The sequence below is a fragment of the Hippoglossus stenolepis genome, chromosome 6 (genome assembly GCF_022539355.2).
Source record: "Hippoglossus stenolepis isolate QCI-W04-F060 chromosome 6, HSTE1.2, whole genome shotgun sequence".
Classification (NCBI taxonomy): Eukaryota; Metazoa; Chordata; class Actinopteri; order Pleuronectiformes; family Pleuronectidae; genus Hippoglossus; species Hippoglossus stenolepis.
In genome coordinates, this window is record NC_061488.1 from 19,350,660 (window position 1) to 19,370,738 (window position 20,079).

Consider the following 20,079-nt stretch of genomic DNA (forward strand, 5'->3'; position numbering starts at 1 on the left):
AACACAGGCTTGTGCATGTCTGCTCAGTTCCACATTAACTGAGATTTACAAAACAAACATTGAGCACGACTTCATACATCTGGCAAAAACAATTTCTATGCATATTTCTATCTTTTGTGTGTCGACAGGGTTTTTGCCTTGAGCCTGCAATGATGCATCATCTGGTCCCATGAGTCAATGAAGAGCCCAAGAAAGATAAAGGCCATAGACGGTCCTTTATCAGTTTCATTCCCACCCATATGCAACCATATGCTATCATGTCAAGGTCAACATGACTAGATTCTTTGGAAATGAACAAAGGAAACATGTTTTTTTATCATATAATAATTTTCTTTTCTATTTATCAACAGTGACAACATGAGCCCTGTCACAGGCACCTCCTCTAGATAACAAGGTTATTGATATATATATAAAATATTTTTGACCTTTTTAATCACTCTTCTCTCATCTCCTTGACATACTCATTGATTTGAGTAAGGGGGAAAAAACGTTATCCATCATGGCCCATCATCCATTCAGTTATCCACTGAGGACACCTTCCACAGTACATAATTTACTCACTTGAGAATACTTGGGTCACTGACAGCTGATGTGAGGCGACGATGACTCTCCTAATTGTGATGTGTCAGTGCCAATTTAGCCCCGCTGTAACTTGATCTGAGACATCTCCGCCCCGTCCCTTCTTGCCAATCCCTGCCTCTCCTCAACCAGCGCCTGGCACTGCTCATCAATTGAGCCATGTAATACAGTCGCACGCGGCTTAATGCAAGACGATGGGGCTTATTGTTGTCTGCCTTCTTGTGCTGACAAGCAGTAGCTCATCGCTAATGGAGGGGGCTGGTCTGGGGAGAATCAAGGCAGGAGGCACTGCTGGCTCATATGACGTTGTCTTTTTTGCCGGCAAACAATTTGTCAGGAGGCGTGACAGCTGCAGTCATCCAAAACACTGACACGGCGAATGAGTGACTTCTCGTATAGGTCACATCCTCAGAAGGATAGATGAATAGACAGAGGGGAAGAGAGGGACATGTTGGGAGGGAATACTTGGTTGCAACCTCACACTGACCACTCTTTTGATGCTGAGAGACTGTCAGGCATTCTCGAAACAGTAATTGGCTACTCTCTGTTACACAACAGCAAACTTGTGTTGCAGAAAAAGGATGTTGACAGTTTTGATATGTGTCATGTACTGAAACGGGTTGGGCTGGGCCAGTGTGCAACCAGTAATGAATATGTCACCCGCATCATATTTTCACGTTGTGTTACCTTTGACCCTGACTGGGCTTGGTGAGTGGCACAGTCCATTACTGCGCCTCTGAGGAAGTCTAGCCATTATTGCATGACCTTTAAACATACTTAATGCTTTACCCTTTTCTAAGCTCTCATATGGATATATGCAGACATGTGATCAAGTTTGGCAGCAAGCCCATTCCTTATATGCTATAAAGAGCTCAAAGACGATGGACATATTTGAGAAGCAAAGTCAGAGACGGTGGATTTCACCTTCAGAACAGAACATATTGCCATAACAATAATTCCAACCCGTCCTTGTGTTTATGCTAGACACGTGTGGTTCCATTTTTGCATTATGTTGTCGGGTTGGCTGTCCATCCCACTCTTGCGAACATTACATCTCAAGAGTGCTTCACACCATGTTAACAGATCAGACCTGCCACACCGGCTGCGGTTCAGCCGTGGTTCAGCCGCACTGCTCTTTCAAGCTCTTGCTTTTTTTCCCCGTTTTCTGTTTTTCTATTTTTCAATGTTATCTTAAGAACGCATCCAGACGATTCTTTAAAATTTGGCACAAATGTTTACTTAGACTCACAGATTAACTGTTCAGATTTGGGTGGTTAAAGGTTCAAGATCATGGTGGCCTCACAAAATATGGCCTCTTCAACATGATATCTCAAGTCTGCCTTTGGGATATTCCTTCAAATTTAGACCAATCTTCACTTGGACTCAAAGATTAATTGATTAGATTTCAGTGGCCAAAGGTCAGGGGGACCTCACATGAGTCTGACGGAAAAAACTGTATGTAGACCGAAACTTCACAGGTTGGTGGAGGCATACAACCGCAGGGGCAGTAATTTAAGTTATTCATTCATTGGCATGTGTCTGCAAGTGACTGTCTGCTGGGCCCTGCCCCCTGAGCAGCTGTTTCTGAAGGTGTTAGACAAAAGCAGGATCGTCTTTTCTACCCATCCACAGTCAAGATTGTTGACTGAAATGACAACTGTCATTAACAGATTCGCTAGCATGCCCATCAAGCTTACTTTAGTTAGATCAAGCGAGAACATTGTAAATGGATCTTATCTGATGCACTAAATGGCTACAAACATGATATTGTGCTAAAATACTGAGGTTCAAGCTGCACGTCTGAGGCAAATGATCCTCACCCACTGATAATCAATCTGACAGATCTGAAAAGAACAGTGTGTTATTGTATTGTAGGATGGAACTAGTTTGCTCCTTCTTTAAGTATAATCAGGAATAAATGTAAGATCAGACAATCTTTGTTCTGCTGTTAAGCTCACATACTTGGACGAGTGAGACAGATTTGATCTATTCTTTATCATTTTATCACACTAGCCTTCACTAGAGCAAAGGCTTTTAAAATGAGAACAGGTGTTTCTTAGATTGAAATTTCCAAATAAATATTACCTCCATGTTGTTGACTCTTGACCAACGGCTTAGTGAAGCGGCTCAGAAACCTGCGCAGGCATGTAGTGTTAGACAAGCTTCTACAGTAGTTGAGATAACATATAACAAATATCACTATCTAAACTATGTGTTTATTACGTGCTCTGTCATAGATGTCACTGCCAGGGGGATGGAGGATAAACAGTATGTGGCGCAGACAGCAGTGACATGGGTAGCGGGTGGACTTATTAAAGGTGTCGGTGTACGACTTCTCCTCTGTGCCAAAGAGACTCTTGTTTGGATTTTAATTGGCTCGCTGACAGGTACATGCCGTATAGATTGTTGTGTGTTTTCCCTGTGACTTCCCTTAAGTGGCTGGTTCTGTGTGGCTCAGTGGACATCGTGTGTGTTTGTGTGCAGCTGTTGTGGGCCTCTGCAGGCTTTAATGATGTTTGCTGAATGAAAAGCATCTTGTGACACTCTTCACCATCTCATTAAAAATCCCCTCTTTACAGTGACACCAATCCTGAAACTCAGCCCACCCCCTCCCTTGATTTCTATGTTTCTTTGGCATTACATGACGAGCTCAACGACATCAGTTCTATTTTTTTGTTTGTTTCCGATTTGAAATGTCATACAAATGTTAATTAAATGTTAATCAAACATCTTAAGCGCAGTAATGTCATCAGGATTCAGAAGTGATATATTTAGCTGATTTGTGGCCTATTCTGGAGGTCAGTCCTCCCTGGAGGCCCCTCTTCTTTCCCTGCAACAAGAAGAGAAGTTGAAGATAAGGCAAGGGAGGCGACATGCCGCAGAGACAATATTTCGCCTGCCTAATTAAAATGAATGTCAGCTCTCCCCCCACTGAGATGTGCATCAATCTCCCCCTACGATAAGCCCAGAGTGAGTCTTACCCTGTCAGTGGCTGCCAGCAGTGCCATCCTTCTCCAGACGAATGCATTGGCCTAGCAGCTATAGGGAGGCAGTGGCGATGAAGTTTGCCCATCTAATGGTCCAATGTGGATGGCCACCTCAGACCGAGACCCTGCTTCAATGCAAAGTGGCTCCAGCTCAGACTTGAATGATTTTCATTTAGAGCTATTTGAGACCAAGGCAGCTGAAGACAACTTTTTTTAGTTGCCTACTGTTGCAACATAAGACTTAATTTGTGATTTGAATTTCAGTCTGTATCCTGTAGTGATAATGTTTATTTTTCATGCAAAGGCATTTGACTGAAACATTTGTTATTCTGCCTTTGCCCAAAGTCATTAGAGTTGGTCTGTTGGTAAAGCTGCAGCCCTTTCTGCCCTCCAGCTTCCACTTTATTGCATTAAATGATTTAACAGAAGGCAATAAACATGGACATTACATTTAGACATTTAATATCCCATTTATGTATTTCTTTATGAATTTATTTTGACAAATGTGAACACTTCAGTGAACTTTCTTCTTGTTTATAGCATGTTAAGCTGGTTGGGTCAAACATGCTCTGGTATGTGGATGATGCTTCCTGTATTGGCAAAATGTCAAATCAGATCCACGTGCAGACCAGATATATACACGCTCACTCTCCATTTGACAGAGCTTTGATTTAAAATCATCACTCATCGACGGTGAAAATATCATCACAAGATTAATTTGACAACGTAAGGAGGATGAGTTATTGTGTTGACACACGATGTTGACAGGTTTTTTATGGAAAAGTTGTTGCTCTACAACTCTGACGTGCTCCTAATGTCATTTACTTTCAGTCTGTGATTTGGAAGTCGTTTTCCATCTTTCACATTATCATTATCCTCAACTTCATCTTCATCTTCGGGTGATTTTCATTTTCTCCCGAGGAGGAATGTATGATCTGTTGCTCTGATGGGCGGATTAATAATCATCTCAGGAACTTAATGTTACTGCTCTCAGTTAAATGCATCCCTATTGTTTCAAATTGGAAAATGACTGCTTTATCTCACAGATTTTAACAAGTTCTATGTCTTCATTTAATTTGCGGCAACTTTCTCTGCACTGTAAAAGACAAACAGGACAACAATGGCTGTAATGCAGATTAGAAGGAGAGCAGACTCTAAGGTGGATCAATGAGGTCGAAAGTATGATGATGTTATTGTAAAAATGGTTATTGTTGTCAGGTCTACATGTTTTACATATTAAAGATCTTAGTTTGATATGTTAGCATGCTAACCTTTTTTTAAACTGCTACACCAAGTAGACTCACTCAGGCTGATGGGGTGCCATTAGTTTGGTGGGTATTTGGTAATAACCAAGAGTATTGAGCAGAATGAAATTTTGACCCTTTAATGGCTCTAGAGGAAATGTTAAGTGGTCCCTGAAGTTATTACAATTCCTCCTGAGCGGAACAGATATCTGTATGAAATTTCATGGCCTTTTACTGTGTAACTAAAATGCCAGCCGGCTGATTGCACAAGAGGAAAAGTCAGGGGGTCACTTCAGACAGAAGGATCATCTAGTGGTCTGTGAACCTTTGTTAAAGATTTCACTGCAATTCTTGCAATATTTGCTGAGATGTTCCCATCTGGACGATCTGAACAGGACTTTTTCCTGCCAGCCCCCTTGTAAAGGCTCTGGATAATGTGTGAATGAGCCCATGTGAGAACACAGCTGGAGATTCTCTGAGGATTCACCCCAAGCGAGTGGGCGTGACATTTCTAAGACGCAAACAAAAAAACACAAAAAGAACAAAAATATCTCAAGATGAAAAAGCAGAGCCTTACATGTAGAAGATGTGAAAAGAACTTTTGTTGATAAGACCCGACGCTGGTGTCGATGTGCTCTTAGCAGAAACACGTGATCTCTGCAGTGGAATTCATGTGTTACATCCTGCCTCTCTCTGCTGCACCCCCCCTCAGCTCCAGTGATTTTTCTGTTGTTGTGAACGCGTCTGAGCGGAGAATCTCCTGCTGCATCCTTCATATGTGAAAGGTAAACTCATTTCTCCAGACATTCTCCAGAGTTCATGTCTGAAAATGAGTCAAGAGATGCTAACATCTGTAAAATGACAATAACAACCGTATTCAATCCTTGTATAAAATGGGTTAGGTAATATGGTTTGCCTGAAATTTCCTTAAAACCAGCCAAAAAATAAATATTCCAGTAGTTCTAAAACCTTTCACTACATTATATTACAACTTCTTTAAAAAGTGTTCCACAATAAACGTCTTCAGTCCTGAACTAAATGATTTGTTCATTAAATATGCAGTTTAACACTTGTACTGCATTAATGATCTTTCTTTGGGGGGGAAGAGCAATAACTCCTAAAAGTTAAAAGTTAGATCTGAGCCCAGGCACGATTCTTTCAAAGCCTTATCTAGCCTGGGTGAGCTGGAGAGAGCGCAGTAACCTGCTGGGTTCATTTGGACCACTTGTGCAGATGGATGAAAATGTGAATGGTTTACTGCTCTTAAGTTAATGATCTCTGTGCATGTTCCCTCACTTCCTGCAGGGCTTCCCATTGTGGGGCATAAGTAGCGGGAGCTGTGGGCCGGTGCCTGTCACAGGGCCTTAGCTAAAATAATGACATGAACAGCCCAGCAGACTGCAGTAATAGTAATAACTGTCAGACTCCGTCTCCCATCAATGCTCACATCCTCCTAATTTAGGATTAATTCCTGCTGTACTCCAGAAAGCCCTGAGTCGCTGAATGTCTTGGCATTTTCTTTAAACTTTAAACTATGTCCCTGCAAACTGCTTTATTCCAGCTTTTCAAAAATGTTGCTTTTTTATATTTGGACCTAATAGGACAAATTGGGAGATTTTTCTACAATTTGTGTTATTTATGCACAAGAAAAAGTGTTTCAGACTTTATTACCTAATGAGCGGCGGTGAACTGGTTGTGTGTCTGCTTCCAGTTCCTCTTGTCTGAAATGCAGGTTCGCCTCACGTTGATGTGCAAAACTCTTTTTCTCACTTTTTGATAATTTTCCCCTCTTATTTTCCGCTCCTCTCCTCAGTGTCCCTCAAAATACTTTTCTAGCAGCAGTTTACAGACCTGAGATCTTTGTTTCAGGCAGTAGTATGTTGAAGACACACAATCACATTTTTTGTATTTGTCTGAAAATGCCGCAGCATTGCATTCTACACTCCTTAACAAGGTTGATGGATTCCCCCAATAACGGAAACGCTTTGCCGCTCGGAGCATTTATGTGTGCAGTGACATCTCCTGTTATTGTTTTCAGTGCCACTTTATGAAAAAGTTGGTTGCTTCCTTGTTTTTGCCTCAGGCTACTGTTTCTATTTTCTGTCCCTGGTGCATTATTGAAACAAGTGCTTGGCTGCTCTCTGAGTTAAAGTTAATGGCTCTTATTTTAAATATAGCCATTAATGCCCAAATCAACAGAGTGTTCACACTTTGCCAAAACTGATCTTTCTGCCTCTTCTGAAAAATCACCGGCGCCACTGCAGACACTTCTAAAAAATTAAATCCAAATGGCAAATTCCTTAATCAACTCAAATGTTGCCTGCCAAAAACAGTGTAATTGTATAGTCTTCTTTTTGCAGACAGGTCCAAAGAATTGCTCAGGAAATGGCAGCCATGCAAGTTAAAAGCAACACTATGCAACTTTTGCTATTTTACCTGCTTCAAAATCAGCTTGAATGAACACTGACTATGAATAGGTACTATGGTGTTGCTTTCATTCCCACTCCTCAACCTTAACTTCTGTTCTTGCTCTTTGTAGCTTTGGTGAGCGGACACAATGTCCTGTGAGAATTGTGCAACTTACTGATAATTGCAGCACAACTTGCCAGAATCAGGCCAAGCAAGGGCAAGATACCGAGCTGTTCAAGATGCCAAACTGTAGATCAGTTAAAAACACCCAGAACTCATTAAAAACCAGCGTTTATGTCCAAGATTCAGCAAAGAACCTTTTAAAATATCAAGAATTCGAAACAGAGATTGTTGTATTTGTTACAGCAGCAGCTCTTCTGGTTCAGGAAGCAGGGGATCATGGGAGATATCTACTGTTCAGTCGTGATCCAGTTCAGCGAGTGGGGCTACGCAGTCAGAGCTTCATCTGTTCTTTTTCTCTACATTAATCACCACATGTGGCTGCAGAGGGCGCTGTTGCTCAGTAAAAGTTACATAGTGTTGCTTTAAAACATTTGCAGGTTCATATCTTCTCATTTATATTATTCAAAAATAAATCTTGACACAATAAGCAAACACTTCTAAAAGCAATATTAATCCAAATGGCTAATTCCTCAATTACCTCAAATGCTTCCTGCTCAAAACAGTGCAAGTGAAGTCATACTTTATACCCACTGTAATGTAATATCATCGATTTGATGTCTCCCCGCAGTCACCAGCAGGCTTTGCAATTGATTAAGACTCACTGAGTTACTGTGGTGACCAGAGTGAGTCGATGCTTCTGACCCTCGAGGCAACCTTCCCCTCACTGGAGTCCTTTAGCGCGTGCATTCATCAGCTAACTACCTCCTTCAGCGCTCGTTCCGTACCACAATGCCATCAAACCACCTACGCCCCCGCGGTGATGTAACATTGATCTCCGCCATCATATAATCAAGGCACCGCACATTATATTTCTTAAGCCCATGTGTGCCTCCAAACATCGCGGACTGTTTATGTACAAGGATTACACGCATAATGTGAATTTTCTGACTGGCTTTGAATGAAAAAATATCATCCCTGTTTGTTTACTCGCACCACAACTAAAGAGTCTCTTTGAGATTCCTTCCTATCCCTTCCATCCTATTGTTAGCCAGCCCAAGCTGTCAGCTCTTTATGCAGTTCATATGTAGATCACGCCGTTTCAAACTACTTAAAAAAAAAAAACAGTTCACTGCTCTCATGATAGTGATTCATGTGCCTAACAGCTTTGCGTCTCAAAGGGAATTCTTATTTTGCAGTGCTTTTTTTTTTTAGCGCCATTGTTGAGATCGCAGAATTCGAGGTTTTACAAATTGCCTTGAAGGATTCTCCATTTTTACCCTTTAATAAGTTATTAATTGTATGATCGCAGTTGTTGATATTCATGTCTGTGAAAACGTGTGATTGCAGCGAAGCATGTGAAGTTTCAATGGATTGTTTGCATCTCGTTTTTTTCTTGCCCTTTTTTTTTATTCTCCAGTGCAGTTACTCTGTGCCTTCTGGAACATTCTCCCCTCTTCCTATGCCTGGAAGACTGAGAGCGCGTGATAAGCATTGAGTATTGGACAGATAAAAGCTTTTTCCAAGCTTGCTGGCGTCCCCACAGAAAAGGACCCTGACTGGTCCCTTGTGTCTCTCACAGCTCAGCCATCATTTCTGCCACCAAATTGTTACTGTGACTGAATATATTCGTTGAATGAAGTGAAAAGCAAGCGATGGGTCATGTGCTAGACATTCATTCTGCTCTTTCTGTTGTGTTCCGTGGGAGCGCAGACATGTTAGGGACAGAGAGTGCCTGGAAAAAAGAAAAAAAAAGAGAGAGACTCACATTAGATAAATTACCTCACAGTTTTTACTGGCCTACTCCCTGTGCTTTAAAATGATCCTTCTCTAGTTGGTTAATTTCTACAAAATCATCACTTTAAAATTAGACTTGTTTGATTTAGTGTTTCATTTAAAGCATCTTATTAATTCAGCCCCATGAGATGGAAAAACAGGCAATGGCTCAAGGGGAAATCTACTGCTATCTGTTTTATGGCTGCCATATATTTCTGGAATTACAACTCCAAGAAATAGCTGTTAATGTCTGTGCTACTTGGGGATAAAATTATAGTCTGAAACAAACTCCCTCTTGAGAGGAATGGAATATTGATCTGCATCTGGGAGCGCTTGAAACGTGTGAAGCTTTGGAGAGGTCTACTCAGATGTACATAATAGACATTTAATGGTAGGACTGGGTTCATGCTACACTGCTTATGTGTCAGACATAGGTGACAGCAGGGCTTTGTGTATGACTAATATGTACGTATAGATTCTTGTTTTGCAGACGGGGCCACCACCATACTAGACTCTGAAACTTTGTCAGATATGTAAATGGTACACCATGCAACTTTAAAATAGCAGCTTTAACATAAATTCCATGGTGCACTGACTCTGAATAGGAAGAATGGTGCCACTTTCTCCCAAGCCCCAACCTGAACGCCTGCTCTTGCATCAAGTAACTTTGGTGAGCAGGTACAATCTCCAAGCCGGCGATCATTAGGAATATACACTGTTCAGTTGCATTCTAGTTCAGTGAGTGGGATTACGTAGTCATCGCACTTTTTTCTCTACATTCTTCACTACATGTGTCTGCAGAGGGTAGTCCTACTGTTGCTCAGTAAAAGTTGCACGTTGCTTTAAAATATTTGTAGGTTCACATCTGCTCGTTTATGTGATTCAGAAGTGAATATTCTAATTTGGCTGCTGTAAAACAGGGAGCTGTCATGTCCTCAACCTTTACAACCGCGACACTCTCACTGTCCCTGCTGCAGTTTACTATTAGTTATAGTGTTCAGAATGGCAGCTTCATTAATGTATCTGAACACTTGACTTTGGGCTTTGTTAGTGAAGTACCTGGATGACAAGGTCATTTTGCATAATGCATAACAACTTGACATTTAGAAGCCGCACTCACCAGAAAAACAAAGACAGCGTCGGGTGTTTGTTCAAAAGCCTGAAATGGTCTCAGTTTTTTTTGTTTACCTGACAAGGAGCTCTTGTGGATAATGACTCTTGTCTCCCTGGAATAATGGTTGAAGTAGTGTGATAGTTAAGGGCACAGATGGATGAATGGCTGATGTGACACCAAGGATCGCTGTATGGTTCAAGTTTTAAAAGTCAATGTTTGTTTCTCTTAACAATGGACACTATCTTTCCCTTAACTTAACCAAGGACAATTTAGAATCCAATCCATTATCATTCACTAACTCTTAAGCCAATGTCTTTGTGACTCAACTTGAGTAAACCTTAAACATATGAGTGGCAAATCCGAAAACCATCCTGTGAACCATGCCTTTTGGATTTGCTAATTTCGACAGCATGGACAACAGACATGTCCCGAAAGACAGGAGTTTGCACTTTACATATGAAGAACGCAGCAGGAGATTGTCCAGGTCAGGTGTATTTACAATAACTGGACATTCGGGTGAGAGGTGGCGCCTGGATACTGAATGCAGGAGGCAAGACATGACTTTGCTGCGGAAAGCACATTGGTTTTGTACAGCACATTAACACCAGCATCGGCCCTTATCCCCTAATGCTTTTAAATCTCGTTGTCCTTACAAGTTGTCATCTTCGTTGGGGTGTTCTACGACACCTCTTTTTTTATCCTGAGATATGTGTGTCCTTCCAGTCCTTCCAGTTTTGCGTCCATTGTGTGCTAGAAAGGTCATGAAGACGTCCACTCACTGGTGGTTGGCAGGAGGAGTTCCAGAAAAACTCTGGAGCAATCGATTCATACAGCTGCATACTCACATACAACCCCTCTGGAACATTAAAGAAAAATGTCCAGACCTCAGGTGACAACTGAGAGCTTTCGTTTGACCTCCTGTCTCATCTTATAGAACAGATAAACTTCCATTTCTGGACGGTATCAATCCGTACTGATTTGGAGAGAAGTGCATCAGGCTATTCCTCTCAGTCTACTTTTTTATGTTGTGAGACTTCTGACAGGTTTTCTCCATTGGCTGCGTATCAAAGCACACAAATCTTCTATTCTTGTATGCTGTGAATATGTGAGCTACCACTGAATCTGTCTAAGCAGATCCACTGACCAGCTTTCAACTACATCTTGCAGTCTTTCTCAGTGAATGGTGTTTCCTCAGTTGTCATGGAGACAACTCAGCTGTCAATAACATGCCTGTTTGTCCCATGATTGTTGGATAATCATTGATGCAGAGGAGATGCCTCTGTTCAAAGATGATCCAAGGCGTTGGTGGTGAATGTGAATCTTTCTCTCACCTTCAACTGACCTGGTTTTCGTCCGGGGTTCACAGACAGCTCATGGTGTCTGTGTATCCAGTTGTCATTCAGCATCCTGTCCAGGGTCCTGTCTGTTTCCTCAGTTGACCTCCCGGCAGTTGTTGCATGCAATGTTAAATACGACTCTAGTTTTCATTCTCCTGGGGGAGCCACTACTACGGCACTGCAGTTGAACCCCTGTACATCACTATAAGCTGTCCATCTGTGGCTGTGTAGAGCTGCAGGTTGTTGCAGGAAAGAGAGTAAATTAATCGATAAAGGAAAGCTATGTAATTGTCATCCTGAATAGTCCTCATGGAGCTTACTGGAAATCTGTTTTGAGCCACAGAATGTTTGATACTATTCAGTATGGTGAAAACATGTTTTGTGGCCTGTGTTCTTTCAGGAGCTGGAAGAATAATGGGGTTTGAGGACAGTGACAGCTGTAAGAGGGTTTGGGGTTCCTTGTCTGGGTGAAATAGGCCCGACTCCACTTGGCTGGCACTACTGCTGTCTCACACCTAGCCTGTAAAGCACTACACTCGCGTCTTAATATTAAAGAGATAGTTCACCCCAAACAAATTTAATTCACTCATTTTCTACTCACCCCTATGCCGATGGAGGGTGGGTGAAGTTTTGAGTCCACAAAACAGTTTCAGGGGTAAACTGAAGATATTATGGACTTATCTTCAGACGTAAAAAAAAAACAACAGAAAAAACACATAACATGCCTCCATACTGCTCGTGTGGGGTCATCCAGTATCCGCAAGCCCCGACATTCATATTCGACTCAAAACAAGGTAATTTACACCGTGTTTTAACCCTAAAAGTCCACCAGAAGAGGCTAAGCTAGAGGACGTTTGCATTTCTAACGGTCACTGAATGCACCTCGTCGGAAGATATCAATGGACACTTGGATGACACCACTTGAGCAGTATAGAGACATGTTGTGTTTTTTCCTTCTTTTTTTTTTTTTTGTTGTTTCTGCAACACTGTTTACCCCTGAAACTCCAGTAGTGTTTTGTGGACTCAAACACTTCACCCACCCTCCATTGGCATAGGGGCGAGTAGATAATGAGTGAATTCTCATTTTTGGGTGAACTATCCCTTTAAGCAGTGAACAAACCTGGTTCAGAACCAGAACATTTTGATTGTTATCATTTCCAGTTGTAACAATAACCTTCAGGGGCAGTTTAGAATGATTTGATAATCAAATGCTGGCATTTCAACTCGTAAAGAAGTCGAATCATTGACTCCGTCTTTTATGAACATTTTCTCTGGCTCAATCTGCTGCAATGATACTGCAGGCAGTTCCTGTTTTCTGTAATAACACGCATTGGGCTTTGCATGACATTTCAAATAAAGAGGACACTTATATGAATAACGACCTATAGTAATGGATTATGGTATAATGTGAACAACATTTGCTCAGGGCAGTTGTATGCATTGAGTGAACCATTATACGCTCCACTTTATCGTGAAACAATGTGGACGAGCAGGCTCCTTTTGTATTCTGTGCCATCCTACCTATGATTGATTACAATCGTCGGAGGCCGACCGGCTTATTAATCGATTCAGCAAAAGCTGTGGGTCCCCTGTGGATGATTTAAAGCAAAAGGCTTTTTAAGTGTGGCCGGGATGTCTGACGTGGAGGCACAATGAAACCGATTGTAAATCATGTTCAAATACAACAAAACTTCTAAACTATATGTGTGACTTAGTATTTCGGCCACTAATGTTTAGACTGTGTAGAATTGTCAGTTAATCTGCAATCGCACTGCAGTACAACAGTTTTAAAGCTTTGTGGTTAATGTGACTTTTTAAATGATCCAAATTCTTTATCGATTATGAATAATGTGGAAAATGCAGTTAGCTACTAAATTACTATTTGAGGGCAGTTTTTCATGAGGCTGCAAACTGTTGCTGTGCCATGCTGGGAGCAGCTGCCGTCAGCCCCCCTGTTGGAGCATGGCACCCACAGTGTTTCCAGATGAAGGGGGTGATATGGAAAAAGATAATTTCTTAAAGGAAAATTGTCCCTTCTAAATCTACTGTATCTTTTGCACACACTCACGTTGTTGGTTTGAAAAGTGAGATAAGTCTATAGTTTGCTCTTCCGTAGATGATGACAATATAACCTGACATCAACTTAAGGCCTAAACTCTCTACTCATATCACATACATAGAAACCTTTTCACCCCACTCTGTTACATATTCCACCAATGATCCATCTTATTTTTCATTATGTTCCAATAAGATTCCCAAACTGGTTTCTGATGAGAAACTGTGTGTGTTCCACTGACCCCTCACAGGACTACTGCTAACTCACATGGACAGTCAGAGCTTTCACTGCTGTTCTGTTGTTCAGACACTCCATCATCAAATGAGCATGTATCCAACCGAATACAGTGTATGTATCCATGTGTACATACACTGCTGCATAAGCCAAAGAAAGAAACAGAAAAGAAATAGAACCATGAATTTGCTAATGGAATGATATATTTTAATTGTATTTTAATTTGACTTAATTCATGCACAAACCATTTCTAGTGCTCTGATGCATTTAATTCATGATCTTATTATTTGTGTACAATTGAAAATCTGTAATTATTCCAGTGGGCCACTTAAAGACCCACAATATGACCATGGTGAAATAAAAAAAAATCCCTTTTTTTTATTGTTCGTGTTTTGTCAATTTATATGCGCCTTCCCGTAGTAGCTGTGTTTGTCTTATTATTTGATGCACGTTTGCCTTTGGTGAAAATATTCTTACGTCCACACTTGCTCATACCTGAGAAATGGATGGTTTTAACGGTCAGGGAAGCGATTGTTAAACAGTTTTTGACCCCAGTCATGTGGATCTTAGAGCAGGCTCTGAGAGCAGAAAGACTACGTACAGGGGTTTAAATCAAGGATGTTGCTATGTATGAAAACACTAATAATGATGTTAGCGTCGGATTGTCTTCTCTTGTGTCTTTTTCTGTCACTCAGCTGTCTGCCACTTCCACATCCCGAGCAGCCTTCTTGCAGTGCCTTCGTTGGGGGATTTTTTTTCCCTTCCAGCAGCCAGCTGACTGGAGGGGGGAAGAGATACAGCTTGTTCTGCAAGGAGGTGCAAAGTCAAACCCTTACGGAGTCATGGTCTACAGCACAGAGATGTCTGCCAAGACTCAGAGCTCGGTGCCACTCTCAGCTCCAGGCACAGCTCAGGTAACACAATAGCACGGAAAGAGTATGTTTTTTTTTCTCAGAACCTTTCAGAACTTGCACACATTTCTCTGAAGGCAAAAACCTCACATTTTCTAAATACACTTTTGGCATTATGTTGTTTCAGTTTTATTTCAAGCCAGTTATTTCAGTACCTGTACATGGACAAATGACACTATCCTTTAAAGCTCCCTGCTGTGAAACCTCTTTGCAGTTGCGTCACACTTGCAGACAAATCATTTTTTGCAAGTCACATCTATTTATTGACGGCATCAAAAAGTTTAAAGGGTGCAAAAGTCGTCATCTTGCGATGACTTAACTTTTCGCACCTTAGCTGTGATTTTTCACACTGCTCAGATAGTTGGAAGTAACGACATGTCACTGCTACATCTCTGTCTCTTGTCTTTCTCATCTAATCCAATTGTGTCCCTCTCTCCGGAACATCAACCTTTCATTCCCGTGCTTTTTTTTTTGTGTTTCTGAAATGTTTGAATTCTGTCTCGCAGCTGAAAGATACCTTAACTTTTCGGCTGTCGTCTGGTCTGGAAAGGAAGGCATCCAGCCCGAAGGCATCTCTGAGGTCGAAGCAGGAAGACGTGTCACATGAGAGGAGGTTACCCTCATCACCCTCACAAGGTAAATTATAAAGCTTAAGCTGTTTTCAGACGTGAAGAGTTCTTCTTTCACATATGAAGAATACAGCCAGAGATTGTCCACTTCAGATGTGTTCACAACAGGAACGTGTCCAGAACATTCAGGCGAAGGGTGGCTCCTGGGTAGTGCATGCGGGAGGCAGGACATGATGTATAAACAGTACATTGACACCGGCATCGGCCTGTATCGCCAATATCTCTCAAATATCATTGTCTTTTCAAGTTGACATCTTCAACCGCGTCTTCTACATGTATAACACCACTTTTTCATCTTGAGATATTTGTTTGGTTTTTGTTATATTCAGTTTTGCGTCTGTCGCGCGTTGGAAACATCATCAACGAGCCCACTTGCTCAGGGTGAATCCTCTGTTGAATCTACTGCTGTGTGGCTCATTCGGACATTACCCAGAGTTCCTTACCGAGTTCTGGAACGAGGAATTCTGGAGAATATCCACAGCAACTGACTCTGTGATTTGCGTTTTTTCGTGAGGATAATTTCTGGAGAATATCCAAAGTTCAGCGCATGTCTGAAAGCAGCTCAAAGAGGACATGAGAGACTCTTTACGACCTACATCAAAACATTTGTTTACTGGACCAAAAAATGTGTGGGGTGTTTCGAGTAACTGTTGGGTGGGTGTACCTCAAGTGTGTGGCAACACTCGGGTGTAATCAGCCAGAGTTCTAAGCATCGAATTACCTTGTCCTCTGCATATAATGTAGCCTCCACCTCTGCAGTGTTATCTCAATGGCACCACCTGCTCTCTGCATGATTAGCACAACCCCGTGATTGGGGTCTAAGGGGAATAAAGGGATAAACTCAAAGTGCTAGGAGAAGACATTGGCTGTCCATTAGAGCGTCTTGATCTTGAACAAGCTTGACGTGATGCCCTCATGCTACCCTCTACTCTAAGAGAGGAACTTTGGCCTGAAAATAATCCATCAAATTTTTACATTCTGTACTAAAATGTGCTTCTAAATGTAAATACTTCCAGAGATACTTTCAGCTTTTATTTTTTAGTAAGTGATAGCTAGAATCTGTCTCAGATATTATTCAGTATCTCTATCAAAGTAAAGTCAGAATGTCAACTCTGATGGATGTTTACGACAAGCAGTTTAGGTCACAATCTTCTTTTTTGCCTTAATTGTCTCCCAAATAATTTTGGTTGTGTTTACAGTCTGTGTTTTCATCTGACTGCTCCGGTATGAGGTGTTTCTTAACGTAATCAGGTTTTTTTCAGGGTTTTTTTCTTACTGTGGTGCCCAGGGCCCAGTCCTCCTGAATGTATGTGTATGTAATGACTTTGGTTTGAAGAAAACTATGTACAGTGACGTTGTTTAATACATTTTTCTTTTCAAATTCCTCCAGAGCTCCACAAACTCGATGTGACAGGTGTTAGGAGAAATAGCAGCATAGTTCTTATTATGTAGAACAGCTTCAGTGTGCATTCGACATTTTTCATGCATCAAACATCAGCTTGTATCAAACATTTATTGGATGTTCAGTGCAGTGATTAGGAATATGAAACTAAAAAAGCCTTTTTATTCCCCTTATATTTTCCTGCCGAATTTTGAAGCGAATTTATTCCGTCGTTCCCAATTAAGCATGACCGTTCCATGATATCCGTACAAAAATAACTCCTGAACCCGCAGCTTTACAGAAGCCTCGCTCTGAGACAAAGTTCGGATTAAATGTTTCACATCCCACTCACACCCAAAGATAAATGATGTGCCGCTGCCTGCGTCTCTTTTTGGAACCTACACTGCTTATTTGCTCTGGCTTTCAGCAAACTGATTAAAAGTGCAGTAAACACCACACACAGCCACTCAATCCCAGTGACAGCAGGGAGAACTGGAGTGGACCCTGGTCGCATTCTCTATGATTTTCCTCCTAACGATGCTGAGAACTTATCTTTGGAGAGAAGAATAGTGCCGATCATGGCGTACTTCACGGGTGTGCTCAGAAGTCTATTAATGACATTTTAATCAGCGCTCGAGTGTCCTCTGAGGATCGCCCATGAAGCTCCAATGATTTGGGCCAGTGTTCAGAGGAGAATGATGTCATGAATCTATGTCATTCTTTGATTTCTGCATCGCATCCTAGACTTTGTTTTACCAAGATTGTGTGTGTGTGTGTGTGTGTGTGTGTGTGTGTTGTGTGTGTGTGTGTGTGGGGGGGGGGCACATGGATATGCCTGCAAATGTTCTATTTTCTATTGCAAATAGCATATTAATAAAGTTGGCCAGTCAGAATTATGTAATTCATGTTTTTGCCACATGCATATTCATTAACGTGGGAAGAGCTCGCTGCATTTCACAACCTTTGAGTCAGTCATTTCTTAAAAAGCAACAAGACATGCTGCCATTCCTGCATTTTCCGAGTGAACCTCTTAAGTTATTCATGATGGACACCTATGCATCTTCCACTTAAACTGGTGGAAATTCTCCCCAGGTCCATGCATTTTCATTAATCATTAATTAGCTACAGAATCCCCTGCTGTTTACGTGACCATCACAGATCACTATGTTTCTAATCATAAGCTGAGAGGCTGAAAATACGGAGCTTGCTTTTTTGACACAGATGCTCATTAATGAATTCTGATGATGCATCATCTTTACATATTTAAATGTAGCATCTCTCAAGCCACAGTGTCTTGTGCATGTATAGGTGCTCCTTTCCACCGCTTATACATCTGTTAGTTTGCTCGGCTGTCGAGAAGGCCTCTCATCGATCACGGATATACATCCAATTGCGCGTCAGTCCAGCTAATGAGGTGGAACACATTTTCCATCAGCTGAAGACGTAAAGCGGCGAGAATGGAAAAGCCCTAAATTCAAAATTGCTGTCAGGGGAGGAATGGGGGCGTGTGCCAGAGCACATTTGTGCCACAGAGCCAGCCAGTACGCCACTGTGTCCACCCTGTGTGCATGTAGTCGGAACAGATGGGAGCTACAGTAAGACACCCCGGGCAACTGAAGCAATTTCCAAAAGGCCAGTCGAGCCCAGCAGAGAGAGAGAAAGAGTGGGAGACGAGGACAAAGGGATACTGGAAAGTCTTTCATTTCAGTATTTCCATGGCTACCACCCAAAAACTCAGGAAGCATTGTTGGACTTAAAACTCAGCGAGACATCTCGATCCAACGCGGCCTCCTGATCTGTGGGAAATTGGATACATTTGTTAGTCATTCTAAATAAGTTTTGGTATCCCAGTGTTCAGTGAAGCTATTCAATTTTGCAAGTGTTATTTAATGCACGTAGTTACAGTATCTGTATAGCTTTGTATATGTCATCTGACTTAAATCCTATCAATAGGGAGGCTATAAGAAAAGATGACAATATACTATCAACTTCCATTCCTCCTCACAAACTAATTTTCCATCAAATGTCTGACGTAGACACAATGATGTCTACAGTGCTGACAGGAGCTGTGTGGAAGGAGCATGAGGAAGAGATTATGATGTTGTTAACAGAGCTTGTTAAACATTTAACTGGGCTGTTTGTACATAGTCAAGTGACACGCAGATGAAGACCTCAGCAGTAAACCACACAAAGGAGTTTGATTTTACTGGCTCAACGAGATGGATACACAGTTTGTGCTATTGTCTTTATAGTTTGTCTTGTTTTTCAGGTCAAAAACTCATTGCAGCAGCTTCTCCACCAGAGTCTCCTCAAGGCCCAAAGGTAAGACACCTTGTCACCTACTCAACTGTACAGGCACTTACACCTTAAGCCCAACTGCAGCTAGTGCTCTTTCAAGTTCCATCCAACTCTACAGAAGCGCATTGCCTAGTAACTGCTAGAAGCCGACGTTTCTGTGAGTCGCTTGTAAACTTCTGGTTAGCGTCCCTGCTTGTGAGAGCCATATATACATTTATTGATGGCTATCGGGTGTGTAAAGGTCCAGTGTGTAAGATTTATGTGAAAGGGATCTATTGGCAGAAACTGAATACACAATAATCACTAGTGTTTAATCATCTAAACAATACGCATTGTTGTTTTGTTTACCCTAGAATGGACCATTTATATTTACATCAGGAGCGGGTCCTCTCTACAGAGGCTGCCATGTTTTTTACAGTAGCCAAGACTGGACAAACTAAACACCTTATGAGTGTTTACCACAGGTTCTCTCTCATGTTTGGAAGGGGAGGGGGAGGTGAGGGGTATTCAGCTGCAACATGCAACTTCACCACTAGATGTCACTAAATTCTACACACTAATCCTTTAAAGGATTTCACCAAATACGATAAAACATGCTTCAGAGTCAACTTGCCAACCTACCTTCAAATCCTGCCATGAGCAGGTTCACCACAAAGGCTCATCGCTCAGCTCCATCTTGCCTGTGTGTCGCTGAACCGATCCATAGTCTATCACAGGTTCTAATCATTTGTCATTCAAAGCTGAGCTGATGGATTTTTCTCTTCTGCCCACTTGGCAGCAGCAGAGTGAGCAGAAAACACACAACTTCTGAGGTATAATCATCCTAGAAAGTTACTATGGCTGACAAACAGTTGTCTGGATACACGCGTTTCTGTAAATCCTATATTCACCTTCTCTGACTCCTCTGCTATTTAAGCTGTGCAGGAGCCTACGGTGTCATATCAGTTTTATCATTTTTTTTTCCTTTTTGCTAAAAATAGCTCCCTGATACATCTGTAAACAAG

At 41.6% G+C, this 20,079-nt stretch overlaps 1 protein-coding gene across 3 annotated transcripts in view; it reads left to right on the forward strand.

Moving 5' to 3' along the window:
- Positions 1 to 20,079, forward strand: part of nphp4 (nephronophthisis 4) — a 156,589-nt gene that overhangs the window by 66,128 nt on the left and 70,382 nt on the right. For all 3 annotated transcript variants that reach the window (XM_035160267.2, XM_035160268.2, XM_035160269.2), the window contains exons 9-11: positions 14,552 to 14,770; positions 15,274 to 15,403; positions 19,047 to 19,099. In XM_035160267.2, coding sequence (XP_035016158.1) covers positions 14,552 to 14,770; positions 15,274 to 15,403; positions 19,047 to 19,099 — 402 coding nt within the window. The remainder of the gene's footprint in view (positions 1 to 14,551; positions 14,771 to 15,273; positions 15,404 to 19,046; positions 19,100 to 20,079) is intronic.